Source organism: Onychomys torridus, chromosome 7 (assembly GCF_903995425.1).
Source record: "Onychomys torridus chromosome 7, mOncTor1.1, whole genome shotgun sequence".
NCBI classification, from domain to species: domain Eukaryota; kingdom Metazoa; phylum Chordata; class Mammalia; order Rodentia; family Cricetidae; genus Onychomys; species Onychomys torridus.
Window position 1 is genome coordinate 47,049,582 of NC_050449.1, and position 23,884 is coordinate 47,073,465.

The window sequence follows — 23,884 nt, forward strand, 5'->3', positions numbered from 1 at the left end:
CATATGTATATGCATGTGTGTATGTATACATATAAAACATGTCCTAGTTTTACTCTTTGAGTGTCAAGTAGTAACATCCTTAATAAATTTATAGTTTTTAGTATCTTAAATTGGGGGGACATTATCAATATGAATTATTGCAGAACAGATATACTTTAGAATTTGTGAAGTATAATGTATTTAATTTATTTTGTTTTACATGAAATTGTTGCGTAAAGTTATTTTGTGTTTTTCAAGGCTGTCTTTTAATCTATAGATCTAACATGTTACATAATGTATAGGCCATGCAACATAGTTTCTTGGTCAGATTCTGAAACGCCTCTGATACTGAGTTAATTTTGTAATGCCCATGTATTTCAGCACGAACAAGAAACGGAATTGCAGAAATCAAGCGACAGAGATGGCTTGCATCTCAGGCAGCTCCCGTCAATTCAGAGTTACTGGTTTTACCTTATGGTTCAGGACAATTTACCACTTCTCCTCTGGTAGCCTCACAAGCTGTTAAACCAACTGGCCAAATTGCAACTCCAGTGAGGTCAAATATTGTAGTAGTCAACCAGTCACAGTCACAAAATACTGTAACTAGTAAGTGTAAGTTGTATTCTTTTAAGTTCTGTTAATCCAAGTACAGTGCCTTACATTTGTAATACAGAGTCCTGGCCCAAGAGAGAGGTGAGAGATCTTATAAAGGGAGCAGACTTGAGGTAGGTAAGCCACAAGTGTGCAAGCGTGCACTCTGGGTCTGATCCCACTGCTGCATAAAACTGGCTCACCTGTGATCCTAGCACTGAGAATGATCAGAAATTCAGGTCATCCTCTGCTACATGCCTTCAAATAAAAGATCTGGGAGTCTTTGTAGCTACAGTTCTTCCTATTCTAATCAAACTGGTCCATCCTTGAATTCGTCTAATTCTTAATTTGGGGGTAAACATAGGAAAGACCTGATTGTGTTTTTAAGCAGAATATACATTGTATTTTACCTTCTCTTCCTTGAATGTCATTCTGTCCTAGAACATCTTCTGAATATCCCACCATCTTTATGTGTTGAATAAAAATAAAGTCAGGAATAAAGTTCTATCTAGATCATTCTTAAACATGCTTATTGAAGTGAAAACTGGATAGTAAGAAGTGGGAAGCTAGTTAATATGTGCTTTGGGATTTGAATTCAGGACTCCTCTTTCTGTTTTGAGGAGGAGTTTTATTGCCACCCATTAAGATTACACTGGGAAGACAGAAGCAGGCAGATTTCTGAGTTCAGGAGAGCCAGAGCTACACAGAGAAACCCTGTACCAAAATAAAGGAAAAGATTGCTCTTTCTGTCTCTCTCTAAGCCCTGTTCTACACTAGGAACATTCATTGATACTTTTTTATACTTGTTTTCTCTGTGTTATATTTCTTTTGTGTTTTGTTAAATGTAAAACCCTAAAAGTGTAGGGACTATATTGCATTAATCTTATCTTATACAGTGCCTTGCTCATAGTAGTACTCAGTAAATGTTTGCTATATTTTAATATACAATAATAATTAGTGTCTAATGTTTTTTATACCATTATAAGTTTAGAAATGTATGTTTCTTTAGCTTATTGTTGTTTTCTTAAAATACAGCTCCAGAGTCTTTGAATATCATTCCTGGTCCTCAGGAAAGGAAAACTCACACCAGTTTAATGTCTCCTGGTAGACGTAAAAGGTAATTACCTTTTATACTCGACACATTGCCAGTAGCCATTTAAAATAGACAAAAAGAAATTGAGCGAATATTTACATTGTGAGTAAATTAGCAAGAATAGATTAAGTTCTTGGGACTATTATTATATTAATTCCAAAAACACATCTTTTCCAGCATTCTGACTTCACTAAATTTGAGCTGTGTCCTTAATCAGTGATGTGTCTCTTACTGTTCACTAACATTTTGTGATGTGCAGAATAATGATGTGTCTTACAGGTGATCTCATCTCATTTTTTAGGGTGTTTTCTTAAATAAATATAAATAATGTTAGTTTTATGGTCCACAAGGACACATAAAGTTAAGTCATAACAGCATGTTTTAAGGTGTATTTTCCAGAAAAATTCTTCCTGTCTACTTCAGTTTGTATTTCTTAGAAAATATGAGAAATCAGAGTGGGTTAGTTTTTTTTTTGTTCTTTGTTTTTTTGTATTTTGTTTGGTTGGGTTTTTTTGATACAGGGTATCTCTGTGTAGTCCTGGCAGTCCTGGAACTAGCTCTATATACTAGGCTGGCCTCAAACTCAAAGATCCACGTGACTCCCAGGTGCTGGGATTAAAGGATTAAAGGTGTGTGCCACCACTGACTGGGGCGAGAGATCAAAGTTCTAAGTGGTTTGGTTTTTGTTGTTGTTGTTTTGGTTTGTGTGTTTGTTTGTTTTGATGACTTTATTTTTATTTTATATGCGTTAGCATTTTGCCTGCATGTATGTCTATGAGGGTATCAAATCCCCTGGAACTGGAGTTACAGTTGTGAGCTACCATGTGGGTGCTGCGACTTGAACTCAGGTCCTCTAGAAGAACAGCCAGTGCTCTTAACCACTGAGCCATCTTCTCGGCCCCTCTAAATGGTTTTTTATCTGATTTCCTCATCTGCCAACCAGTAGGTTTTGGATTTTTGGGGGGTTTTGTCTTTTAATTAAATTTTTTATTGTAAGCGTTCTTTAATTCAAGGCTGACTTTATTACAAGCTTCATTTAATTAAAAGTCTGCTTTATTACAAGCTTTTTATTTAACCACATAAAACATTAAAACATTAGTATTTTCAGAAACTTTGACCTTTTTACTATAAAGTTCATGAATATTTAACTGTGTTTCCATAAACCTACTAATAGAGTTGGTCTCATTCCATCGTTAAGGTAGGTAACGGGGCTGAGGGTGTAGCTTAGTCATAGAACACATGCCTATCATGTGTGAGCCCTGGGTTAAATCCCCACCAGTACCAAAGAAAGAAGAGGATGAAAGTAACAGAGCTCATATACTTAAGACCACATAGCTAGTTTGTGTTCCTTGAGGGTTGGTTGGTTTGTTTGTTTTTCATTCTTTGTTATTTTTCATCTTTTGATTTGTTGTTGTTCAGTAGAACTCAAGTTCATTACATCTGAATCTATGTCTGGTAATGCTTTTTCCGCTCTTCTGACTTTGTTCTTCTGGAAAGAGAAAAAAATAATCCTACCATGATGATCTCATGGTTTATATGTACATACATTCTCATTGATCTGTTAAACATAGAGTAAAAGAAAAGCTTTTAAAATGTATTTCAGTGAATCCCAGAGGAAGAGCTTCCCGCCGTCTGGACCTCATTCTTCAGTAAGGAATTTACAGGATCCAAATGCATTTGCAGTAGAAAAAGTAAGTGGCCTCCCAAAGTATGCAGCTTGAGATATTCTCAAATTTTAAAACACTGAAGTATATATAAGTAGTTATGTGTTTATGGATTTTGATATGATTGTGAGAACAACAGACTTGCTTTTGGCTTTCCCATTGAATAGGGAATTGTAACTGGAAAGTAGTACTTAGAGAACACTACACATGGCAAATGCACCAAGTGAAACTTCTTTGTGATTGAAACTACTGCTGTGGATTGGGTTTTGTGGCGTTTTTGTTTTCTTTATTTACTTAGAGATGAGGTCTTCCTTATGTTCAGATTGAATTCAAACTCTTGACTCCAATTTATAATCCTACCTCAGTCTCTCAAGTTGCTGGGACAAGGCATTGATTTTGGGTTTTAGTAAATAATGTAAAATTCTTTTCTATCCTTTTACTAATCTTGATTTTCTTTTTCAGCAAATGGTTATTGAAAATGCAAGAGAGAAAATATTAAGCAACAAATCTCTTCAAGAAAAACTAGCAGAAAACATAAATAAGGTTTTGACTAGGTAAGCCGTATGATTCAAATCTCAGATTTGTTTTTGCCTACCCCCAGTTTCACTGACGGTTTTCCTTTCTGTGCTGCAGTGATAATAGTGTTGCTCAAGTACCTAAGCAGACAGACAGCAACCCGGCAGAGCCAGAAACTTCAATTGACGAACTCCTAGGACTTCCGGTATGGGTAGATGTGTGTAAGGGTGTGAGTGTATCAGAGAGCTTATATTTCATAAACAGCACTCTATAGTCTTGCCTTTCCTACATCACTAGGAACTGAGTAGTAATTTAAAGATACTGAAGTAGTATGTTAAATATGACTTGCATTCATCATGTTCCTTCTAACGAACTGATCCTAAATGTAGTGTTTCTCATTCCTAAGGTCCAGTTTCCCTCCCTAATATTAGTTGTCATCCCTGATCGGTATGTCTTGGTGATGCTTCTCGCTGTTGTTTCATGAGTTTTCACTTCCAACATTTGGGCTTTTTGTCCCTTGCTGACTATATGTGGTATGTTGCTAATTTTCATAGTTTGATAACTGCTTCTTCCTGAGTCGAAGACCTCATTATTTTCTCTTTAAAATCATTAATTAATTTTAGAAGTAGAATTCCTCCTCGAATTTCAGCCATAGAATTAATCTAGTCTGTAATATCTTTGTAAATTCAGTAATTTAGACGTTGGTTATCTCTTGGTGATAGATTCTTTGTTGGTTTCATGTGTCTGTTCATTTGGGTCTATTTTCCAGTTTTATTTAGGGGTGGTTCTTACTTTTAAGGGTTCCATCTCTACAACACTCAAAGGGAGGAAACAAACTACTATAACAGCAACAGCACCAAGTCAAACAGAAACACACTCTGCTAAAGCCACATCACTAAAGACCATAGAACAGAAAATGACAGAACCAATGTAGTGTATTATAAAGTGAAAAATTGGTATGGCAAATGTAAAAGTAAGTCAATGAAATGAAGGCTAAGGGAAGGGGAGAAAGAAAGGGTAAATAAAACAATGGGAAAAAAAGTTCTAAAAGAGTTTAATACTAGTGGTTTTTAAAAAAAATCAAGCCAGGCCTGGAGTACACCTTTAATCCCAGCACTCAGGAAGCAGAGGTAGGATGTTTAGGTCAGGCTGGTCTAAACATCAAGTTCCAGGACAGCCAGGATGACATAAAGAAACCTTTATGTAAAAAAATAGGTATAATATTTAGGGATTTTAAAAAAACAAACAAAACCTGTTGCCTAGTACCAAAATAATATATGGGAAATATCTGATGAATGTAAGAGGTGGAATAAAATTTTAAAAATAAAAGGGCTTGTTTTTCAAAGGTAGTCAAAATACTACTGAAAGTATCATTAAACGCAGGGGTGAGGAACTGAATTATTGCAGCAATTTCTTTATGGGTCCTCTACAATTTAATCTGTGGGTAAGAAGTGCGGGGTGGGAGTCTCTAGGAGATGTCTGTTTCATAATCCATACCGGATAAATACCTTTTATCTCATAGAGCTATCTTTACTTCAGTAGCTTCCCTTAGTCTATACGTTCTCCCACTCTGTCGTTCATATACCCTAGGGTGGACAGTGTTCTAGCTAGCAGGGGTCTTGGACTCTTGGAATGGGGAAGCAAACTATAGTGAGATCAGTATAGGTGCACTGACCTCAGTACTTGGAAAACTCTATAGATAGGCATTAAACATCCCGCCAATGGGACGTGACTGTGAACATGAAGTAATTTGCTGAAGCTTCAGGCTTCTCGGTCCTTACACAGTGAACCTCATAGCAGATAGGTGGTTCCAGAGAGCCCACTGACTTGAGGCTAACAACTACTTCCCACAGCTGTCTCACCCTGGGTGTGTGGGAAGTCGATTGATTCTAGGTTCCCGACTTGTGCTTATCCCTTGTTTTCAGGTCTCAGGTTACCTCATCTTAGAATCCCTCTCTAGTGTCCACTTACAGCCCTCCACTTACAGATCTGGCAAGTGACAAAGTGGGCCTCTTATCCACTGCTAGCCTGGCACAATAGACGGCTCACTGGGGTGGGGGGACATCCCCCATCCCCACATTTCCCCAGAGTACTCTTGAGTAGAAGCACCAGGAAATATTAGTTAGAAGGATAGAGGGGAGAGAAAAAGTTAGAAAATACAGGATAGCCTCGAGAGGGCCTGGATCCTAATCCATCGGGCCCTGACTGACTCTGCCAAAGGGTATTTAAAGGAATGCCAGGGATGGAGCAGAAGACCTACCCCCCTCTCCCGCACAGTCAAGTGCAGACCATCTTACGTACCTGGTACTCAGGCCCATGTTCCAGTCATCCTCTTTATGCAGACCCGCTGGGAAAAGCCACTAGGAGATCTAAATGGGCTCCAACACTCACTGTCCACCAACACTCCCCCTAGCATTTGAGCATTCTAAGAACTGTCGATTTGTCCTGTGGATGTGTAGGACTGCCCATCTCCTTTTCATTCCTGCCACATGGCTTAATTTTGGGGTGAGGCTGGTGTTTGCCTTCCTGAGCCACCTCTGGAGCTGTGTGCTTCTTAATTCCTTTTTACTGTATCACCATCTGTTATTCACACCTTACAGTTACCCTGTTACTCCTCTATGATGTCAAGTGTTGTCCTTCCACCCATTCTCTTTTAATAGAGTCTGATTGTTCTTGTCCTTACTCTTCTCATAAACTACAGTTTCTAATCCACTAGCCCAGAAGTCTTATTTTCTTTTACATCAGTCTATTATTCAAATCGCAAGGAATTTTCTTATAAGGAAATACTCATATGTAAAAGTCAACAGTAACGTGAATAATTTTTGTTATTAAAGCCATATTAATTCTATTTGTTCATGCCTTTATTTTTACTTTGCAGAATGAAATCCACATGTCTGAAGAAGCAATACAAGATATATTGGAACAGACAGAGTCAGACCCAGCATTTCAGGCACTCTTTGATCTCTTTGACTATGGTAAGTACACCATTTATTCTAGCAAATAGAATTTTCTCCACTGTCTTGAGTTATCTAACCCAGAATAAAGTAGCATCACCCAGGGTTTCTGAAAATTTCCTGTTTCATCCTAGCAAATAATGTATGGAGATAGGAACTTTATGTCTTTATGTTTACTTAGGAAAGTTCAGCTATAAAAATGGAGAATTGGGTTTGAGGTTTGGTTTTTGTTTTTGTTTGGTTTTTTTTATTTTGACCAGTCAATATGAGCTATGCTGAGTCTGTTACAATGCAGGTAAATATAATTGAATGATCCTAGAGGAATGCAAAGTATTGAGCATTAAAGTCAGAACAGCCGTAGTATCAGCATTCTTTATGAACTTGTTCCATGTGCAGATTCTTGGACCTGCCAGAAGATCTTAATTTTAACATTAAGAACCACCATTTGGGCTGGAGAGATGGCTCAGTGATCTGCTTTTTCAGAGGTCCTGAGTTAAATTCCCAGCAACCACATGGTGGCTCACAGCCATCTATAGTGGGATCTGATGTCCTCTTCTGGCATAAAGTCATGAATGCAGATAGGGTACTCATATACATAAAATTTTAAAAAATCAATCTTTAAAAAAGAGAAAGAACCACCAGTTGAGCTGGGCAGTGGTGACACACGCCTTTAATCCCAGCACTTAGGAGGCAGAGGCAGGCGGATCTCTTAAGTTTGAGGCCAGCCTCAAACAAAGTGAGTTGCAAGACATCCAGGGCTGTTAAACAAAGATAAATAAGGGAAGTTGGGTGAGAAAATCCTTGAATTTGTATTTGTGAGTGGCATATAAAGCAGCATGTTAACAATTTTTAGATTAGGGTAGTGGGGAATACCTATAATGATCCTTAGGGATTCAGAGGTAGAGGCTGGAAAATCAGGAGTTCAGGGTCATCCTTGGCTACATAATAAATTCAAGGTCATCCTGGACTACCTGAGACCTTGTCTCAAAAAAAAAAAAAAGATAGAATTAAAATAAAGCTTTTAACATTTATTTAAGAATGGTAGTATTTGTGCTTTTTTTAGTATGGTCATTTAATTACTTTCCTATTCTCTTTAATAGGTAAAACAAAGAGTAATAAAAATATATCACCAAGTGTTTGTAGTCAACAAATGGAAACTAATCCTAATATAGTCTTAGCTGAAGAAACTAATCTAGCAATTAAAAGTTCCTTTGAGACAGAAGAATCTGGTAAGATCTTTTTATTTATCTAATGACATCAACCAAAATGTTAAAATTAGTTTCAAAATTCAGAAACAAAGTGCTGTTTTCATTAGAAGTTACTGAAATTAATACATAGTTCATTTTTATGCTTATAATTTTCTGCCCAATGAGAAAAATTGTTGCTAGATCTCTAGTATTTTGATTAAAAGATTAGTTTTTCATAGTCATTCTTTCATAGAGCAATAGATACACAATCTAGTAGTAAATAATATTGGCCAGATGGACAAATCTATAACAAAATAATTTCATGAAGGCTCAGATTCTAGTGCCTGATCTGTTCGGTTCATGTGTTAAGAGATTTTTTAGCTTTCTGAGGTGAACTGACAATCAGCAGTTGTCTCAGTGACATTATACAGTATGTACTGATAGTCTTGAATTTAGTTAATGTAAATTTTGTAGGTTATCCTCCATCTCTACTATCCCTCCTGTCTTTATTCAGAGCCTTACAGTTCTGTCTTTCATGGAGTACCAATAGTTAGTCTATACATAGTAATAAACACCTGGTGAATTAAAGAAAAGCATGAATAAGTCAATATTAAAATTTTTTTAATGTAGAATGTTTTTAAAGAAATATTGTTGTCAGGTATAACAGATTTATACAAAATAAAATTGTATATAGCTCTCTGTTATCGAATCAAGAACTTGTCTGTGGGATCACCTCTCAAGTGAGAAATGAATCACTGCCAGCATAACAAAGACTCCTTTCAATAACCCCATCTCTGCCCCCTGGGTCTCTGCTCTTCAGATAGCTTCTTCACTTCTCATAATTGGTTAAACTTCTCAGTGCCTTTCTCAGTACCAACCACCTAAATTTATTTAGTCTCTTCAAGCTATGCCTGATCATCATTTCTCCTTACCTGTTTTGATTGGTTGGTTGTTTGGTTGGTTGATTGGTTGGTTAGTTGATTTTTGAGACAGGGTCTTTCTGTATAGTCCTGGCTGTCCTAGACTCACTCTGTAGACCAGGCTGGCCTTGAACAGAGGGATCCACTAGACCCTGTCCCACGAGTGCTCGGATTAAAGGCATCTGCCACCGTCACCACCACCACCACCGGGCTCCTTGCTTGTTTTTAAGTGCATAATGGCTTCCAGTTTTTCCACATCTTGTCTTCAAAAACTAGTTTTGGAATATTTTTCTTTGAGTTCATTGTTAATAACAAAGCTCAACTTTCCTTTTTTTTTTTTTTTAAAGATTTATTTATTATGTATACAGTGTTATGCCTGCATGTATGCCTGCATGCCAGAAGTGGGTGCCAGATCTCATAGATGGTTGTCAGCCACCGTGTGGTTGCTGGGAGTTGAACTCAGGACCTCTGGAAGAGCAGCCAGTGCTCTTAACTGCTGAGCCATCTCTCCATCCCCAACTTTCCATTTCCTAGGCTGAGCTACATTTGTGCATTCATATGTGTGTGTGTTCACATCTAGAAGATAATGTTTCACTTAAGCTTTACCATAAACAAAATAAAACTTGTGATCCACTGTCAGAAAGTCTTGCAAATTCATTAAGAAACCACTTCCAGGCTGAGAATGGAGCTCGTGGCATAGTGCTTATGTAGCATAATGCTCAATTTAATCTCTAGCACTGCTGGTTTTTGTTTTTGTTTTTTTTTTTTGTTTTATTTTGTTTTTCGAGACAGGGCTTCTCTGTAGCTTTGGAGGCTGTCCTGGAACTCATTTTGTAGACCAGGCTGGCCTTGAGTTCACAGAGATCCACCTGCCTCTGCCTCCTGAGTGCTGGGATTACAGGCATGCGCCACCGCCGTCCGGCCTGCTGTTTTTATTTAATGTTACTTATAATTCATTTGTGTGGCCTTAACATAATTTCCCCTAATCTCTCCCTCAATATAGAATTAAGTGGGCTCTATACACAACATGATTTTTACTGGTTATGATAGTTTCAGGCATGTTTATGGATTTTTCCCTATTAAATTTCTTTCCATATTTATTCAAATTGTCCAAATTATGACTGCTCTAAGACTCACTATATTGATGCTACACTGTTTCCTCTTAAAAAGATTCTTTTTTTAATCTCCCACCAGCCTTTTTCCTATACTATTACAATTTTCCCCATGCCCTATTAGAATTTTCTGTTCTGTGTGTTCTTTTCTAGCTGTCTTAATCTCTGCAAGATCATTGAGTGAACCATTCATAATTGCATTCTGGAGACATGTGTATGGTTGTTCTCAGTAAATATGTTAAATGTTTCAGTATACACAGAAATCGTGTTGATTGTGTAAAATGATCCACCATTAAAAATAAATCAGGCAAAATAAGGTCAGTAGACATGGCAAAATTTGAAAAGCCCGTCATTCAGGAGGCTTGAAGCATAAGGATGGCTACAAGTTCAAGGCCAGTATGGGCTGTCCACACAGTGAGACCTGTCTAAAATCCATGGAGAGGAGAAAAACCAGTCTAGATAGGGAAGCAGCACTAGCTCCACTGTTGTTACGAGCCAGCTTAGGCATGTGGTCTTCTGGTAAGTGCTGGATGTTCTTAAGCCCTATACATTTTCCTTCTTTGGCATCTGTTGTCTTAGAAACTCGGGAAACAATTTGACATTTGTTAACTATGCATCAATCTTAAACTTACTGGTAGGCCCAAGATTAGTATTTTCTTGGCAAAGTAGGTTGTACAAGAAAAGTGACTGCTCCAGAAGCTAAACATACTCAACGTAACTTTCCATCACACTGGTGTTTTACAGATGGGCAATCTGGTCAGCCTCCATTTTGTACATCCTATCAAAATGAAGATGTGTTATTAAGTGATTTGAAGAATGGCAACAACCACAATGCTCTTCAACAGGAGTCCCAGGAAAATCTCTCCCAAATAAGCTCTAGCATTCAAAAAAAGGCCTTTAAAACAGCTGTACCTGCTGAACCGAAGTGTGCCCTTGACATTACCTTTGAGTCTGTGTCTAATTTAACTGACTTTAACCAAAGAGGAAGCTCTGCTGAATGTACTGAACACTGTTCTGAGTTATACAGCAGTCAGATGCCCACTGAAGCTGAAGTGACTGTGGAGGTTGAAAAGAATTCCTTGTCTCCGCCGAGTATGTTGAGTGCACCTCATTTAGAGCCTGATCAGCCCGATGTGCCGGTTACTTCCTTTGTGTCTCTTGGGGGTGAAACCAGTGATGAAAACTTAATTCTCTCTGGGAAAAATTCCCAGCTTTTGTCCCAGAGTACTCCATTAACTGAAAAGCCATCTAAAAGTCAATTCTGTGAAAATTCTAACAATATAATAAAAGTTAAAAGTAATGCCCATGGTTCTGAGTCACCAGATTCTAGTCAAACTCCAAACAGTAAAATTGAAGTTAATAGTGTATCATCAGCACAGCCACTACCAGATTGCCAAGATAATTCTTCATTGGAAAGTAAAACATCACCTGTGACTGTTGAAAGGTTAGGTTTAGATGTATCTGAACAAATAGAAATTCATCTTGAGGAGTCAGCCCCTTCAGATAAACAGCTATCTAATGGTTCAGCATCTGTTGACTTAAATCATATGGAAAACAAGACTGAGACACTTAAGTCTGAGAACTCTCAAGAGCCTTCCTCTTCTATGAAAGATGGAGATACTATTTTTCTCTCTTTGGGTGAACATAACAGCTGTGAAGAAGTTGCACTGATTCCCCGAGAAGGTAATCCTGTGAAAAATAATCATTCGCTTCCTTCAGAATCTAGTGGTTCAGTTGGGGGTTCTCCTGAGATCCAAAATATTGATGGTAAACCTAGCAAAGACTCAATGGAGGTAGATGCATCAAGTATTGTCTCTCTCAAAATCATCATCAGTGATGATCCATTTGTTTCCTCAGATGCAGAGCTTAACAGCGCTGTATCTAGTATCGGTGGAGAAAACTTGCCAACGATAATTCTGTCTTCTAAATCTCCTGCCAAAAATGCAGAATTTGTTACATGCCTATCTTCAGAAGAAACTGCAAGTGCTGTTGTATCTGTTGAAGTAGGAGATTCTGGCCCAATGGAGCAGAACCTTTTAGTACTCAAGCCTGAGGAACCTGTAGTAAACAACCCTCAGAACGAAGATGGTATTGCTTTTTCAGCCAGTGTTGCCCCTTGTGTTCCTAAGGATGGAGGCTACATACAGTTGATGCCCACCACAAGTACAACATTTGGCAATTCAAGTAACATTTTGATCGCTACCTGTGTGACTGATCCAACAGCCTTGGGACCAACAGTCAGTCAATCTAATGTAGTGGTATTGCCTGGGAATTCTGCACCTATGACTGCACAGCCTCCTCCACATCAGTTACAGACACCACCAAAGTCTAACAGTGTATTTGCTGTCAACCAAGCTGTGTCACCAAACTTTTCACAAGGTAACTCTTAAGAGCAGATTGGAGGTGAGCTGGGGCTAGAGTTCAGTGGAAAAGCACTTGTATAGCATGTACAAGGCTGTGGACTCCCATCTCCAACACTGAATGAAAAGAGGTGTGTGTGTGTATAATTTACGTGTGTGTGCATACATATTTTGGAGCTTCTCTGTAATCTTAATTTTCTTGTGTAAAGTCACTGACTAGGAGATAATATAGGTAGTTTACATGACAATATACTATACAAATAATTGCTTATGCCTCTTTCTTGCTACCCAATTCAGCCAGATTTTGTTTAAATCTGGTAGGATATAGCTTTATTTTTTTTTCCTTTGTGCAGTTTTTAATATACAACACTAAGCTGTGAAAAGAAAGCCTAATTCATTGCATAGCTGTATACATAACTCAATGTAGCAGGATATTTATTTTTATTACAGTCATAGTTCTTTCAAAGGGGAGTTCGAGACAGGGTTTCTCTGTGTAGCCCTGACTGTCCTGGAACTTGCTCTATAGACCAGGCTGGCCTTGAACTCAGAGAGATCCACTTGTCTCTGCCTCCCAAGTGCTGGGATTAAAGGTGTGTGCCACTACCACCTGGCCCAATAGTCATAAGGAATTTATCGTTTAGAGAGGCTTTCAAGAAAACTTGAAATTTTTTGTTGTTGTTTTTTGTTTTGTTTTGTTTTGGGGCACGACAGGTTTTCCTCTGTGTAGCTTTGGAGCCTGTCCTAGAACTCACTCAGTAGACCAGGCTAACCTCAAACTCACAGAGATCCTCCTGTCTCTGCCTCCTGAGTGCTGGGATTCAAGGCATGAGCCACTCCACCCCACCCCCAGCTGAAAACCTGAATTCTGTAAAGCCCTTTCTAATTTCTCATGTTCTGATGGTGTTTAAGAATGATCCAATTCTTTAGAGGCTCCAGAGGGGCTCTTGTCTTCATTGTATGCTGGTTTACATGCAGTTAGTAATTGACAAACGTATATCAGTTGATTTATGTTTCTTGGAGATAAGAATTTACACATTTTCACCTACATTCCTATGTGTACTGATTTATATACAATGACGTTTGATTAAATATTATCAACTAAGTATTAAGGAATCTATTTCAAATGAGGTAAAGGAGAGGCCAGAATTGCTGCAGAATAGGAAGCCTGAGTTAAGGTTTAGAGAAATGAGATAAGATTTGAAGCCAAGGAAAATAGAATAAGCATTTATGGATATTTGGGAAACTGGCAAGTTTGGGTGAAAATAAGATGAATCTGACAGGGGTAGTTAGTGTGTTAGGAAATGGTGCATTCACAGACCAGGACTAAGTTACTATGGCTTTTCCTGTGGTTGACTCCTAAGGACCATGTGTGCACTATAATTTTCTCTTGGTAGTTTAATCTGGTTACAAAAGTATATTCTTTTTGACCAATACCATTAAGATACAATACATTGGGTAAATTATTAAGGGCTATAAATACTCACTGGGAATCCAAGTTTTCTGATACAAGATTCGAACATAAAACATTTACTACTCAGTTTCTAATTGCAATCTTCTTTGTTAGAAGAATCCGTATGTAATAGATATTCTAGCCAGAGTCCCAAACTCAGGATAATATTGCTAAATGCCCTACACCTAAGTATTTCTTAACTTTAGTACTGTACTTCATCAAAAATCTATAAACAAGATTGTCTTAGTTATGGTTACTATTGTTGTGATGAAAACAATGACCAAAAACAACTTTGGTGGGGGGAAGGGTTTATTTCACTCACAGTTCCATGTAACAATTTATCATCAAAAGCAATGATCACAGGAACTCAAGTAAGGCAGAGACCTGGAGTCAGGAATTGATGTAGAGAACATAGAGAGGTGCTGCTTACTGGTTACCCCCATGCTGGCTTATCATGACTTGCTCAGCCTGCTTTCTTATAGAATCACAGATCTATAGCTCAGAATGGCACCACCCACAATGGGTTGAGTCCTCACATCAGTTACTAAGAAAATGCCCTGCAGACTTGCCTACAATCTAATCTTACAGACATAGTTTCTCAATTGAGGCTCCATCCTTTCAGATAACTCTAGCTCATGTCAAGTTGACATAAACCTAGCCAAGAAGTTGACACACAGACACATCAGTGTTGAGCCATAACCTTTGTTTTCTTGTTCTTCCCAATGATCACACATCAATATCAGCATTACAATATAAACATTCTAAACTTTTAAAGTCCCATGGTCTTTAAAAATTCATTCTCTTGAGGCTGGAGAAATGGCTCAGTGGTATTAAGAGCACTAACTGTTCTTCCAGAGAACCCAGCTTCAATTCCTAGCACCCACATGGCAGCTCACAACTGCCTAACTTCAGGAGATTTGACACCCTCAAACAGACACACATGCAGCAAAGGGCAACATAAAAATAAATAAATCTTTAAAAAAGTCAGTCTCTTTAAAATAGGCAATCTCTTAAAATCTAGTCTTTTAAAATTCAAAGTCTTTTTTTAAGCTTTATTTATTTATTATGTAGACAGCATGCAGGCCAGAAGAGAGCACCAGATCTCATTACAGATGGTTGTGAGCCACCATGTGATTGCTGGGAATTGAACTCAGGACCTCTGGAAGATCAGCCAGTGCTCTTAACCTCTGAGCCATCTCTCCAGCCCTAAAATTCAAAGTCTTTGAATTGTGTGCTCTTGTCAAATCAAAAATAGTTACTTCAGGAGGGAAGAACCAGGACAGAGTCACAATCTGAACAAAGCAAAACCAAACTCAACAATATAAATCATTCAATGCCCAATGTCTGAAATTCACTCATGATCTTATGGGCTCCTCCAAAGTGACCCAAAGGGCTTGGTTACCCCTCAGACTCTGCCCTCTGCAGCACACACAGCTTGTCTTCTAGGCTATAGCTGGCTACACTCCACCACTGCTACTATTCTTGGTGTTCCTCCCGTAGTGCTGGCATCTCCAAAAATGCTGGGGTCCCTTGCTGCAACTGAGCTGCACTTTCAACAATAGCCTCTCCTGGGCTCTCTTCAGGGACTCCAGTCCTGCCTTACAGTGCCAAGCCTCAGCTGCTCTCCATGACCCCTTCATGGCTTCAAAACCCGTACCACCTGGGTGACTCTTATACTACCAAGATTGGCTACCAGTATGAGGTACAACCTTGGCTGCTTCTGGAACACAGCTTCTGTGGGCTCACCCCAAGGAAATACTTCCCAGAGGACTTCACCTCAGTGATGCTAGTCTCTTAGTTACAGCTGATTCTTCAGCACCAACTGTCCCAGCAAAGCAAAGGTTTTACTTCAGAAGTTCTGGGCTCTCGTTAATCACAGCTGATTCTTCAGCTCCACCTGACCAGACACTATAGATTTCTTCACACAAAAGGCCCAGTACAGTCTTTGCTTCTCTCTAAAACTTAGCAAGCCAGGCCTTCATCATCTGCACTGCACTTAACATTCTTATCTTCCAAGCTCTTAGAGAACAGTTTGCTGGGCTCTTAGCATCTATCCCAAAGTCCTTCTACAGTCCTCCCCAAGACATGTCAGGTCTGTCACTAACACCCCACTCCTAGTACCAGCTTTTGTTTTAGTTAGGTTACTGCTGTGAGGAAACACAATGACCAAAGGCAGTTTGGGGAGGAAAGGGTTTATTTCACTCACACTTCCATATAGCAGCAGTTCATCATAAGAAGCAGTGAGGGCTGGAAGCTGGAGCTGATGCAAAGATTGTCAGGAAAGATATGGTCATAGAATTTATTTCAAAATACTAATTACTTTAACATTTATTTTTGTCAAAAGATTTAGTGAAGGAAACCTGATTTTTAATGAGAACTGTTTTCTAGGATCTGCCATCATAATTGCTTCTCCGGTCCAGCCTGTACTTCAAGGAATGGTGGGAATGATACCTGTCTCTGTAGTTGGACAGAATGGAAATACGTTCTCTACTCCTCCTCAGCAGGTAGCATTTATGAACTAAAAATAGTGTGAGGAAGCATTCCAAACAGCATAGTTAATTGTTTGTATGTTTATCTTTCTAGGTCCTTCACATGCCTTTAGCAGCACCTGTTTGTAACAGAAGTATCACTCAATTCTCCATTCCTCAAAAATCTCAGAAGGCTCAGGGACTCAGAAACAAGCCTATTACAGGTACTTGTTAAAAAGTTCAAATCAACTTTGTGTCTGTTAAGCAACAACTGAATGTTTTCTTGTTCTCTCTGTCTCTGTGTGTCTCTCTCTCTCTTTTGAGACTGGGTTTCTCTGTATAGCACTGACTGAACTCAGAGATCTGCCTGCCTCTGCCTCCTGAGTGCTGGAATTAAAGGCTTGTGCCTCCTACATCCCACAAATGTTTTCTTCTTGAATACCTTTCACACCCCTAATAAGCAGTCCTCCTTCCCTACAAGCAAGCAGTTTTTGATTGGACAGCTTTGATCTGGTAAATCCCTTTGTTTTACTGAATACTTTAGCTTTTATCCATTGCTCCTCAGTATGTTTTTTGGAGCTATGTAAGATCATAATCCCTATTTTCCCAAACAGTTTTGAAATGTTTAACAAAGTTTGCATAGCATCTTCTCTTGTTCCCTACTTTCACCAGTGGTCCTACCATCTCTTTAGTCATGTCAAAAAACGGATTGTCTCTTAACACACATTCTGTTAGCTCACATATTCATGATTTTATATCTGTCACATCAGTGTCCTACCCTGGTGGGGTTTTTTTGGTTTTGGTTTTGGTTTTGGCTTTTTGTTTTTTAAGATCCTCAGTTTTCTGGTTTATCCTATATTTGTTAGTTGAGTTACATCCCCACCCATACATATTGGAATCTGTGACTTTCTACCTAAACATTGCAGTAATTCCCTGTTGCTCACAGGATAAAATTGAAGCTCCTGGCCCAGGGTGGTGGCAGACTGTATAACCCACATGTGGGAGACTAAAACAAGAGGCTAGACCAGGCCAAACAGTTAGGGAGACCCTTGTTGAGAGTGAAGGACTTCCCTCACCCTAAGCATTCCCTAAGTCTTCTGGGTTTCATTGGGGTGTGTTGTAATGTCTCCCTTTTGCCTCCAATGTTGCTGACTTGGAACTGCCATGTCCTTGTCCTCCCCTTTTGTTTGTTTGGGCTTAGTTTGGCCTAGGAGCTTTTTAGTCGTGTTAATCTTTACAAAGAATCAGCTCTTTGTGAGATTAATTCTTTATATTATTTTAGTCCCTGTTTCTGCCTTGATCATTATTATTCCTAACATCTGCTTTATGCATTTGAGTTTGTTTGTTTGTTTGTTTGTTGGAAACTTGATACATCCTTGTTATGTGACTCTATTCTGGAGAGATGTGAACTAACGTCTACTTGCCCCAGGTAAGGAACCAGGAAACTGACCATAGACCAGAGTCTTAACTGGTGAACCAATGAGCTCATTTGGATTTACTTACAGAAATTTGGGTGAGGGGTTACTAATAGCAACAGTGACTCAGACACAAAAAGCCCACACAAGCCTGGGTGACAGCTTACAGAATCTAGAAACCTGGCCAGGTAGTGGGTGGCACATGCCTTTAAGCAGACAGTTCTCAAAGTTGAAGCCAGCCTGGTCTACAGAGATAGTGAGTTCCAGGATAGCCAGGGCTACATAGAGAAACCCTGTCTCAAACTGCACCTCCCCCCCCCAAAAAAAAAAGAAAAATTGTTAGGTTCCTAAAGAAGTCCCACAGAAGACCACCATCCATATATGCAATCAGCAAGAACATTTATGTTGCTAGCATGCTGGAGCCATCCATTCCACACAAAGACAAAATGGTGACAACCACAAGAGGGACATGTGGACTCCTTTTAAGCACAGCTAAGGGTCCTAGACCAATTAGGTCATCTCCGATATGATTGGCTTAAGCAAATGGAAATCGTATTAGTATATTTTAATTGGCCAGGACTAGTAGGGGTTGGCTAAGGCTATAATTTTTCCATTTGAGAGCAGGCCTGGTACTGCACATACCAGACCTCCTTGTCCTTGCTGTCTGGGGTATTGGAGATTGATTATCCTTTGTTTGTGCCTCCTTCAGAAACTGCCTGCTTGGTTCCAAAAATCAAGGATCCAGGCCTAGTTCTGAACTGAGTTATTAGGGCAGGCTGTCATATTTGCCTGGCCCTTTCAAAGATATAGAAACCTGGAGTGTCCTGTACAACCTACAGGCAACTCAGATAATTGCAATCCTTTCCAGGTAGCTCTGAGGATCTGAGCCTTTTCCAGGCAAGTGGGCTGGTCTCTGGTTTTTGTAGGCAGTAAGTAATAGGTTTTCTGTAATGCGATAATCGGTTTCTCCGCTGAAGCAGTAAGCCAGCCAAGCCAAATTGAAAAAGCAAAAGAACAGGTTTATTTAAGCAAGGCACTTCCCAGGTGAGCCCTCCAGCCCCACAGATCGGAACAGAAAAGTCAGGCAGCAGAACTAAAGCAGGGAGCATATATACCCTGTAGGTGAAGGGTGATGATGTGTCCTCCACAGGCTGGTTTTGTACACAAGTGTGACTTAAAAACTGACCAGTTTAGGCAGGATCTTGGGCTACTGACTTCTGGGAATGAGCTGCCGAAGCTATGGGAAACTGGGCTTTTTGGTGCCTCTTCTTTGTTGGAGATTCTCTGAGAGGTGGGGTTTGGAGAGAGAGAGATGGGGCTTTCCGGATCAAGCAGGAGTGAGCTGGAGGTTCCAACCGAACAGGCTGTTTACCTGATCTAACTCTTCAGGCTTCTCTGCTGGTCTGTGACTGCCTCTTGGCAGTCCTTATTATTTATATATACCTGGGGAGGGAGGGATATGGTGACTGGATCAACCTTAGTGACTTCCTGAAACTGAAGAGTTGTTTACTTCCTGAGATTAAGGAAATTCCCTGCAGGGTACATTTTTACTTCCTTTTTAATATCCAGTGTCTTAAGGAGCTTCCCTACAAGATGGAGAGTTTTAATCTCAGGAGACTGTTATACAATAAACATTAGGTTATTTATTTAAGATGTCTGATTCATCATCATTCAATTGGACTATTTAGTCTGCAGGTATGTTTTCTGAGATCAACCTCTTAAATTAGCATCTATTAGTTACAAAGGCTACTCCACGTAGTTAAAAGGAAGGTTGATTTTTGTGGAGTAGCTTACAAATGAAGGGATAGTTTGCAGGGTCTGGGAAAGGTATGGCGCAGTCCAGCGGTGTTCTCTGGAGAACTCTGCTTGGTCTACCTCCAATGTCCAGGGTCCTGGAACCAAAAGAAGCCTCTCTTTTTTCCTGGGTCTTCAGCATCCTCTCTGAGCCCTGCCTTGTAGGTGTGATCATTACTGAAGCCACAATGGGGGTTGGAACTTCCAGGCCAAGACTGGAATGGCCACCTACTACATCATGTCATTTTGATGTTTCTACCTCTATGTGGGTTACAGCTTTTACTATTATTTCTTTGTTTTGAAATTTTGGCTATTATATGTTGTAGGACTGTTCTTTTCTGGCCACTATTGGTTTTGGTTTTTGGGTTTTTGTTGTTGTTTGTTTTGTTTTCTTATTTTAAAGGTTTATTTATTTTATGTATATGACTATTTTGCCTGCCTGGTGTCTCTGCATGCCTGGTCACTGTATCCCCTGGAACTGGATGACTGTGAGCCACCTTCTAGGTTCTGGGAAATGAACCCCAGGTATTCTGGAAGAATAACTAGTGCTCCTAACCACTGAGCCACTTCCCCATTTAGAGTCCTTAATACTTCTTGTGTTTAGATCTTTCTTTCTCTAGACTTGGGAAATTCTTGGCTATGATTTCATTGACTACATTGTCTGCATTTATCTATTTTATTAGCTCCTTCTATCTCTGGATTCAGATTTGATCTCTAGAATATATTCCTTTTCCTTAGAAATGTTGGTTTGTGGGGGTGGGGGGTGTTTATTTGTTGTTGTTTGTTTTTTTCTTTTCCTCTTTATGTCTGTCTAACCTCAACCTTAACCTCCATCCCCAGCACTGATTCTTCTCCTTGCTCCTGTTGTTGACAGTGTTTTCTGCTGTGCCTTTATTTGATGACTGGTTCTCTCGTTTCTACAGCTTTTATGTGGTTCTCTTTCATCATCTCAACTTCCTTCTTGAAGTTTTGCTTCATGTTTTTACATTTTTCCTTTATTTTATGATTACTGATTATTTTATGTACTGTGATAACTAATTTTCTTGTCATGAATTGACTTCCTTGTTTGTGTATTTTAGTCTTCAATATAGTAGTTGATCTGTTTTTGAAATGGGACTCTGAAATCTTTTTAAAATAAACGGATGTCAGTATTTAAATAGTCAAGTGAAATTAACTGGGAGAGGGAAACAGTAAGAAAAATTAAGTATATGGGTTAGAAGTATGGAAGCAACAGAGAAAATATTGTATGTTAGGTTTAAAGAAAGGACAGATATAAAGCCTTAAGTTTCACTTGAACTCTTAAAAGTACAGAAGTACAAATACTAAAAAGTAATAACAGGAAGGAAAAAAATTTAGGTCAAAGATTAAAATAAAATTGATAGAAGTATATTCTCAGTCAGCATTTCTTCCTGATTGGGGAGAGCCTTCTGGTTTGTTAGTTCAGTCTATAAGGATGCTGTAGCATTTTGCCAAACTGCCTGTACAGCCTTTCCCTGCTCTTGCCAGATTGAGCCCCTCACTACACCTCTGCTGCGTGGGATCCGAGTCCCATCCGGATGTCCAGCACATTCCCCATTCTGCTACTTTCCCTGCACTCCCAGTGTCTGGCTCTCCTGGGTAGTGGCAGGAGTGAAGAAATGGTGAGGGCCTTGGGCCCCTTTTCTGGTACCATATTTGTGGCTTGTTGGTCCACTATCTTCTCCAATAGGTACTGTCTCCCTAGCTCTCATAGCGTCTGGTGCTCGGCATAAGCAGCGTGGTGTGGCTGGTATACCAGCTGGCTTCTTTATGGAGAAAAGTTTATCTAGTCTTATCTCTACCTCATGGAGCTCTTTCTCTTTTTCTCCATTGGTGATTTTATTATTTTGACTTTCTTCCATCCAAATCCAAGTCCCACAAACACCACTTCTGATTTATCATAGCTCCTTCCCCCAAGGTGCTTTCTTAAACTTAAGTTATCTTGATCTATAAGTACAGTTGACTTCCTTTCTCAGTTTCTTTGACATTTGCAGATTCAGTCAACCACAGGCAGAAGAATTTGGGAGTGTTGAATACTACATTTGTGATGAACAGACTTTTCTCATCATTTTTCCCTGAACAATGCAATATTAGCTATTAACATGATATTTGTATTATATCATATGAGTAACCTAGAGATGATTAAAGGATGTGCTTAAGTTTTATGCAAGTACAACTCCATTTTTCTGTAAGGGACCAGGTTGCGTGCAGGTGTTAGTATCCATGGGGTCAGTTCACTCAGAGACACTGGTAGAGAACTTGTGGCTCTTGAAGGCTGAATTCATGTTAGCCTGAAATTAAAACAAATCATTTGGTCTTATCTAGATTTCTCTATAAAATGGATGAGTATGTTGGAGAAAATGCAAATATTTAAAAAAGAAAATAGTATTACCCGGTGGTAGTAGTGCACATCCCAGCACTCTGGAGGCTGAGGCAAGCGAATCTCAGTGAGTTCAAGGCCAGCCTGGTCTACAAAGTGAGTTCCAGGTCAGGACTGTTACAAAGAGAAACCCTGTCGATAGATGATAGATAGATAGATAGATAGATAGATAAGAATATAGTGTATATGTGAAAGTGTTTTGTTTGTAAAGCAGCTGTCATTTATATTTTTTCTTGTGTAATATTATCATCCAGCTCCTCCTCTTTCAGAGGAATACATTATTTCGCAGATGTTTTTCTTTTCTAATGAATTAATTTATAATTCCAGGAAAACAAGTAAATAATTTAACAGATTTGTCCAGCCTTCCAGGAGCATGTCATATGCAAAGGTGAGGATAAAATAGTTTGTATCATAGATAATTAAAATGCTCAAATAACAGATTTCCTGTTGCTAAAAATGAGTTGTTTTATTTTCATTTCAGTAGAACTGAAGTGTCTGATAAGAATACAGCCACTGAACTTGGGAAAAAATTAGAAGAGGTCACAATTCCCCTCTCAGCCGAGAGGGTAGCTCCTACCAGCAAGCCATTTGAAAGTCATAGGCGTGTGCTCTGTTTCGACAGCACTGTTTCTTCTGTGACAAGTGCCCAGGGGACACAGTATAAGATGACCCCCCAAAACAAAGAAAAGAAGGAACCCTCCTCTCCTCATCTCGACTCAGCCATTGTGTCCTCCACCCTAAAACCACCTCCTAATAATGCCATTAAAAGAGAGAGAGAAAAAACTGTGCCCAAGATTTTATCTAAATCAGAAACTGCCTTTAGCCGACAGAGCACTGTGAAAGAAATTCAGTCTGAAAAGAAAGCTTTCCCCACAGAAGTGGCCCTTGAATCTTTCCATAAAGCAACAGCTAACAAGGAGAATGAGCTGTGCAGTGATGGGGAAAGGCAGAAGAGCCCAGACTCTTCAAAACTGCCTGGGGCACAGCAGAGTGGGAGCTTGCGGAGTGAGAAGACTATAGCTTCGCTGCAGGAGGTGACCAGAAAACAAGCTGCATCCTCTAACAGTAAAAGTGCTACTTCTATAGGTGGAACTGTGAAGGACCTAAAACAAGAGCAAAGTAAACCTGCTAATTCTTTAATCGGTGCAGAAATACTGCAGGGTGTCCCACTGCACAACCCAGCAAATAGGATTGCTGATACTGATTTGCCAGTACCCCGGACCCCTGGCTCAGGAGCAGGAGAAAAGCACAAAGAAGAACCCGGTGACGGTATGAAGGCGCCCTCTAGCAGGCGCGTTGGTGAAGATGGCAGCATGCCCAGAATAATGGTCCCTCCTGTCACTGCAGACTTGCCTGCCTGCAGCCCAGCCAGTGAGACAGGCAGTGAGAACAGTGTGAGCATGGCTGCCCATACGCTGATGATCCTCTCTAGAGCAGCCATCGCTAGAACTGCAACTCCTCTGAAAGATAACACACAGCAGTTTAGAACATCTTCAAGGAGCACTACAAAGAAGCGGAAAATTGAGGAATTAGATGAGCGCGAGCGAAACTCCCGTATTTCTAGTAAAAATCTTGCAAATTCATCAGTACCAATGAAGAAGAAGAAGATCAAGGCAAGTTTGGAAGTTTTCACCTCAATTCCTCTCCCTTCCCTCAGTGTTCACATTAGATAGAGCTTAGTACTGCTTTGCTGCAGCTGCTTGACCAGATGTGCCCTCGAGACCATACACTCAGTAGTGTTTCCCAGTCTCCCCACCACCTCCACCACACCACCACCACCCCCACACCCACCACCACCACCAACACCACCTCTACCACCTTCACCACCACCACCTCCACCACCACCCCCCACCCACCCCCTGGGCTGAGGACCAAACCCAGGGAGCTACCACTGAGGTAAATCCCCAACCCCTGTGTTTCCCAGTCGTGATGATACAGGTTGTCTGTAAGTATCATCCTTAGGAAAAGTGAATGTTTCTGTCA

General features: G+C 39.7%; 1 protein-coding gene across 5 annotated transcripts in view; it reads left to right on the forward strand.

Annotated features, from left to right (window-relative positions):
• Positions 1–23,884, forward strand: part of LOC118587190 (protein NPAT) — a 40,892-nt gene that overhangs the window by 14,510 nt on the left and 2,498 nt on the right. The window contains exons 6-17 of one of the 5 annotated variants that reach the window (XM_036192940.1): positions 361–591; positions 1,606–1,687; positions 3,267–3,354; positions 3,790–3,881; positions 3,961–4,048; positions 6,722–6,818; positions 7,898–8,026; positions 10,761–12,395; positions 16,215–16,330; positions 16,410–16,518; positions 22,229–22,289; positions 22,383–23,514. In XM_036192940.1, the coding sequence (XP_036048833.1) occupies positions 361–591; positions 1,606–1,687; positions 3,267–3,354; positions 3,790–3,881; positions 3,961–4,048; positions 6,722–6,818; positions 7,898–8,026; positions 10,761–12,395; positions 16,215–16,330; positions 16,410–16,518; positions 22,229–22,289; positions 22,383–23,514 (3,860 nt within the window). The remainder of the gene's footprint in view (positions 1–360; positions 592–1,605; positions 1,688–3,266; positions 3,355–3,789; positions 3,882–3,960; positions 4,049–6,721; positions 6,819–7,897; positions 8,027–10,760; positions 12,396–16,214; positions 16,331–16,409; positions 16,519–22,228; positions 22,290–22,382; positions 23,515–23,884) is intronic. The other 4 variants (XM_036192941.1, XM_036192942.1, XM_036192943.1 and 1 more) reach the window with 4 other exon arrangements.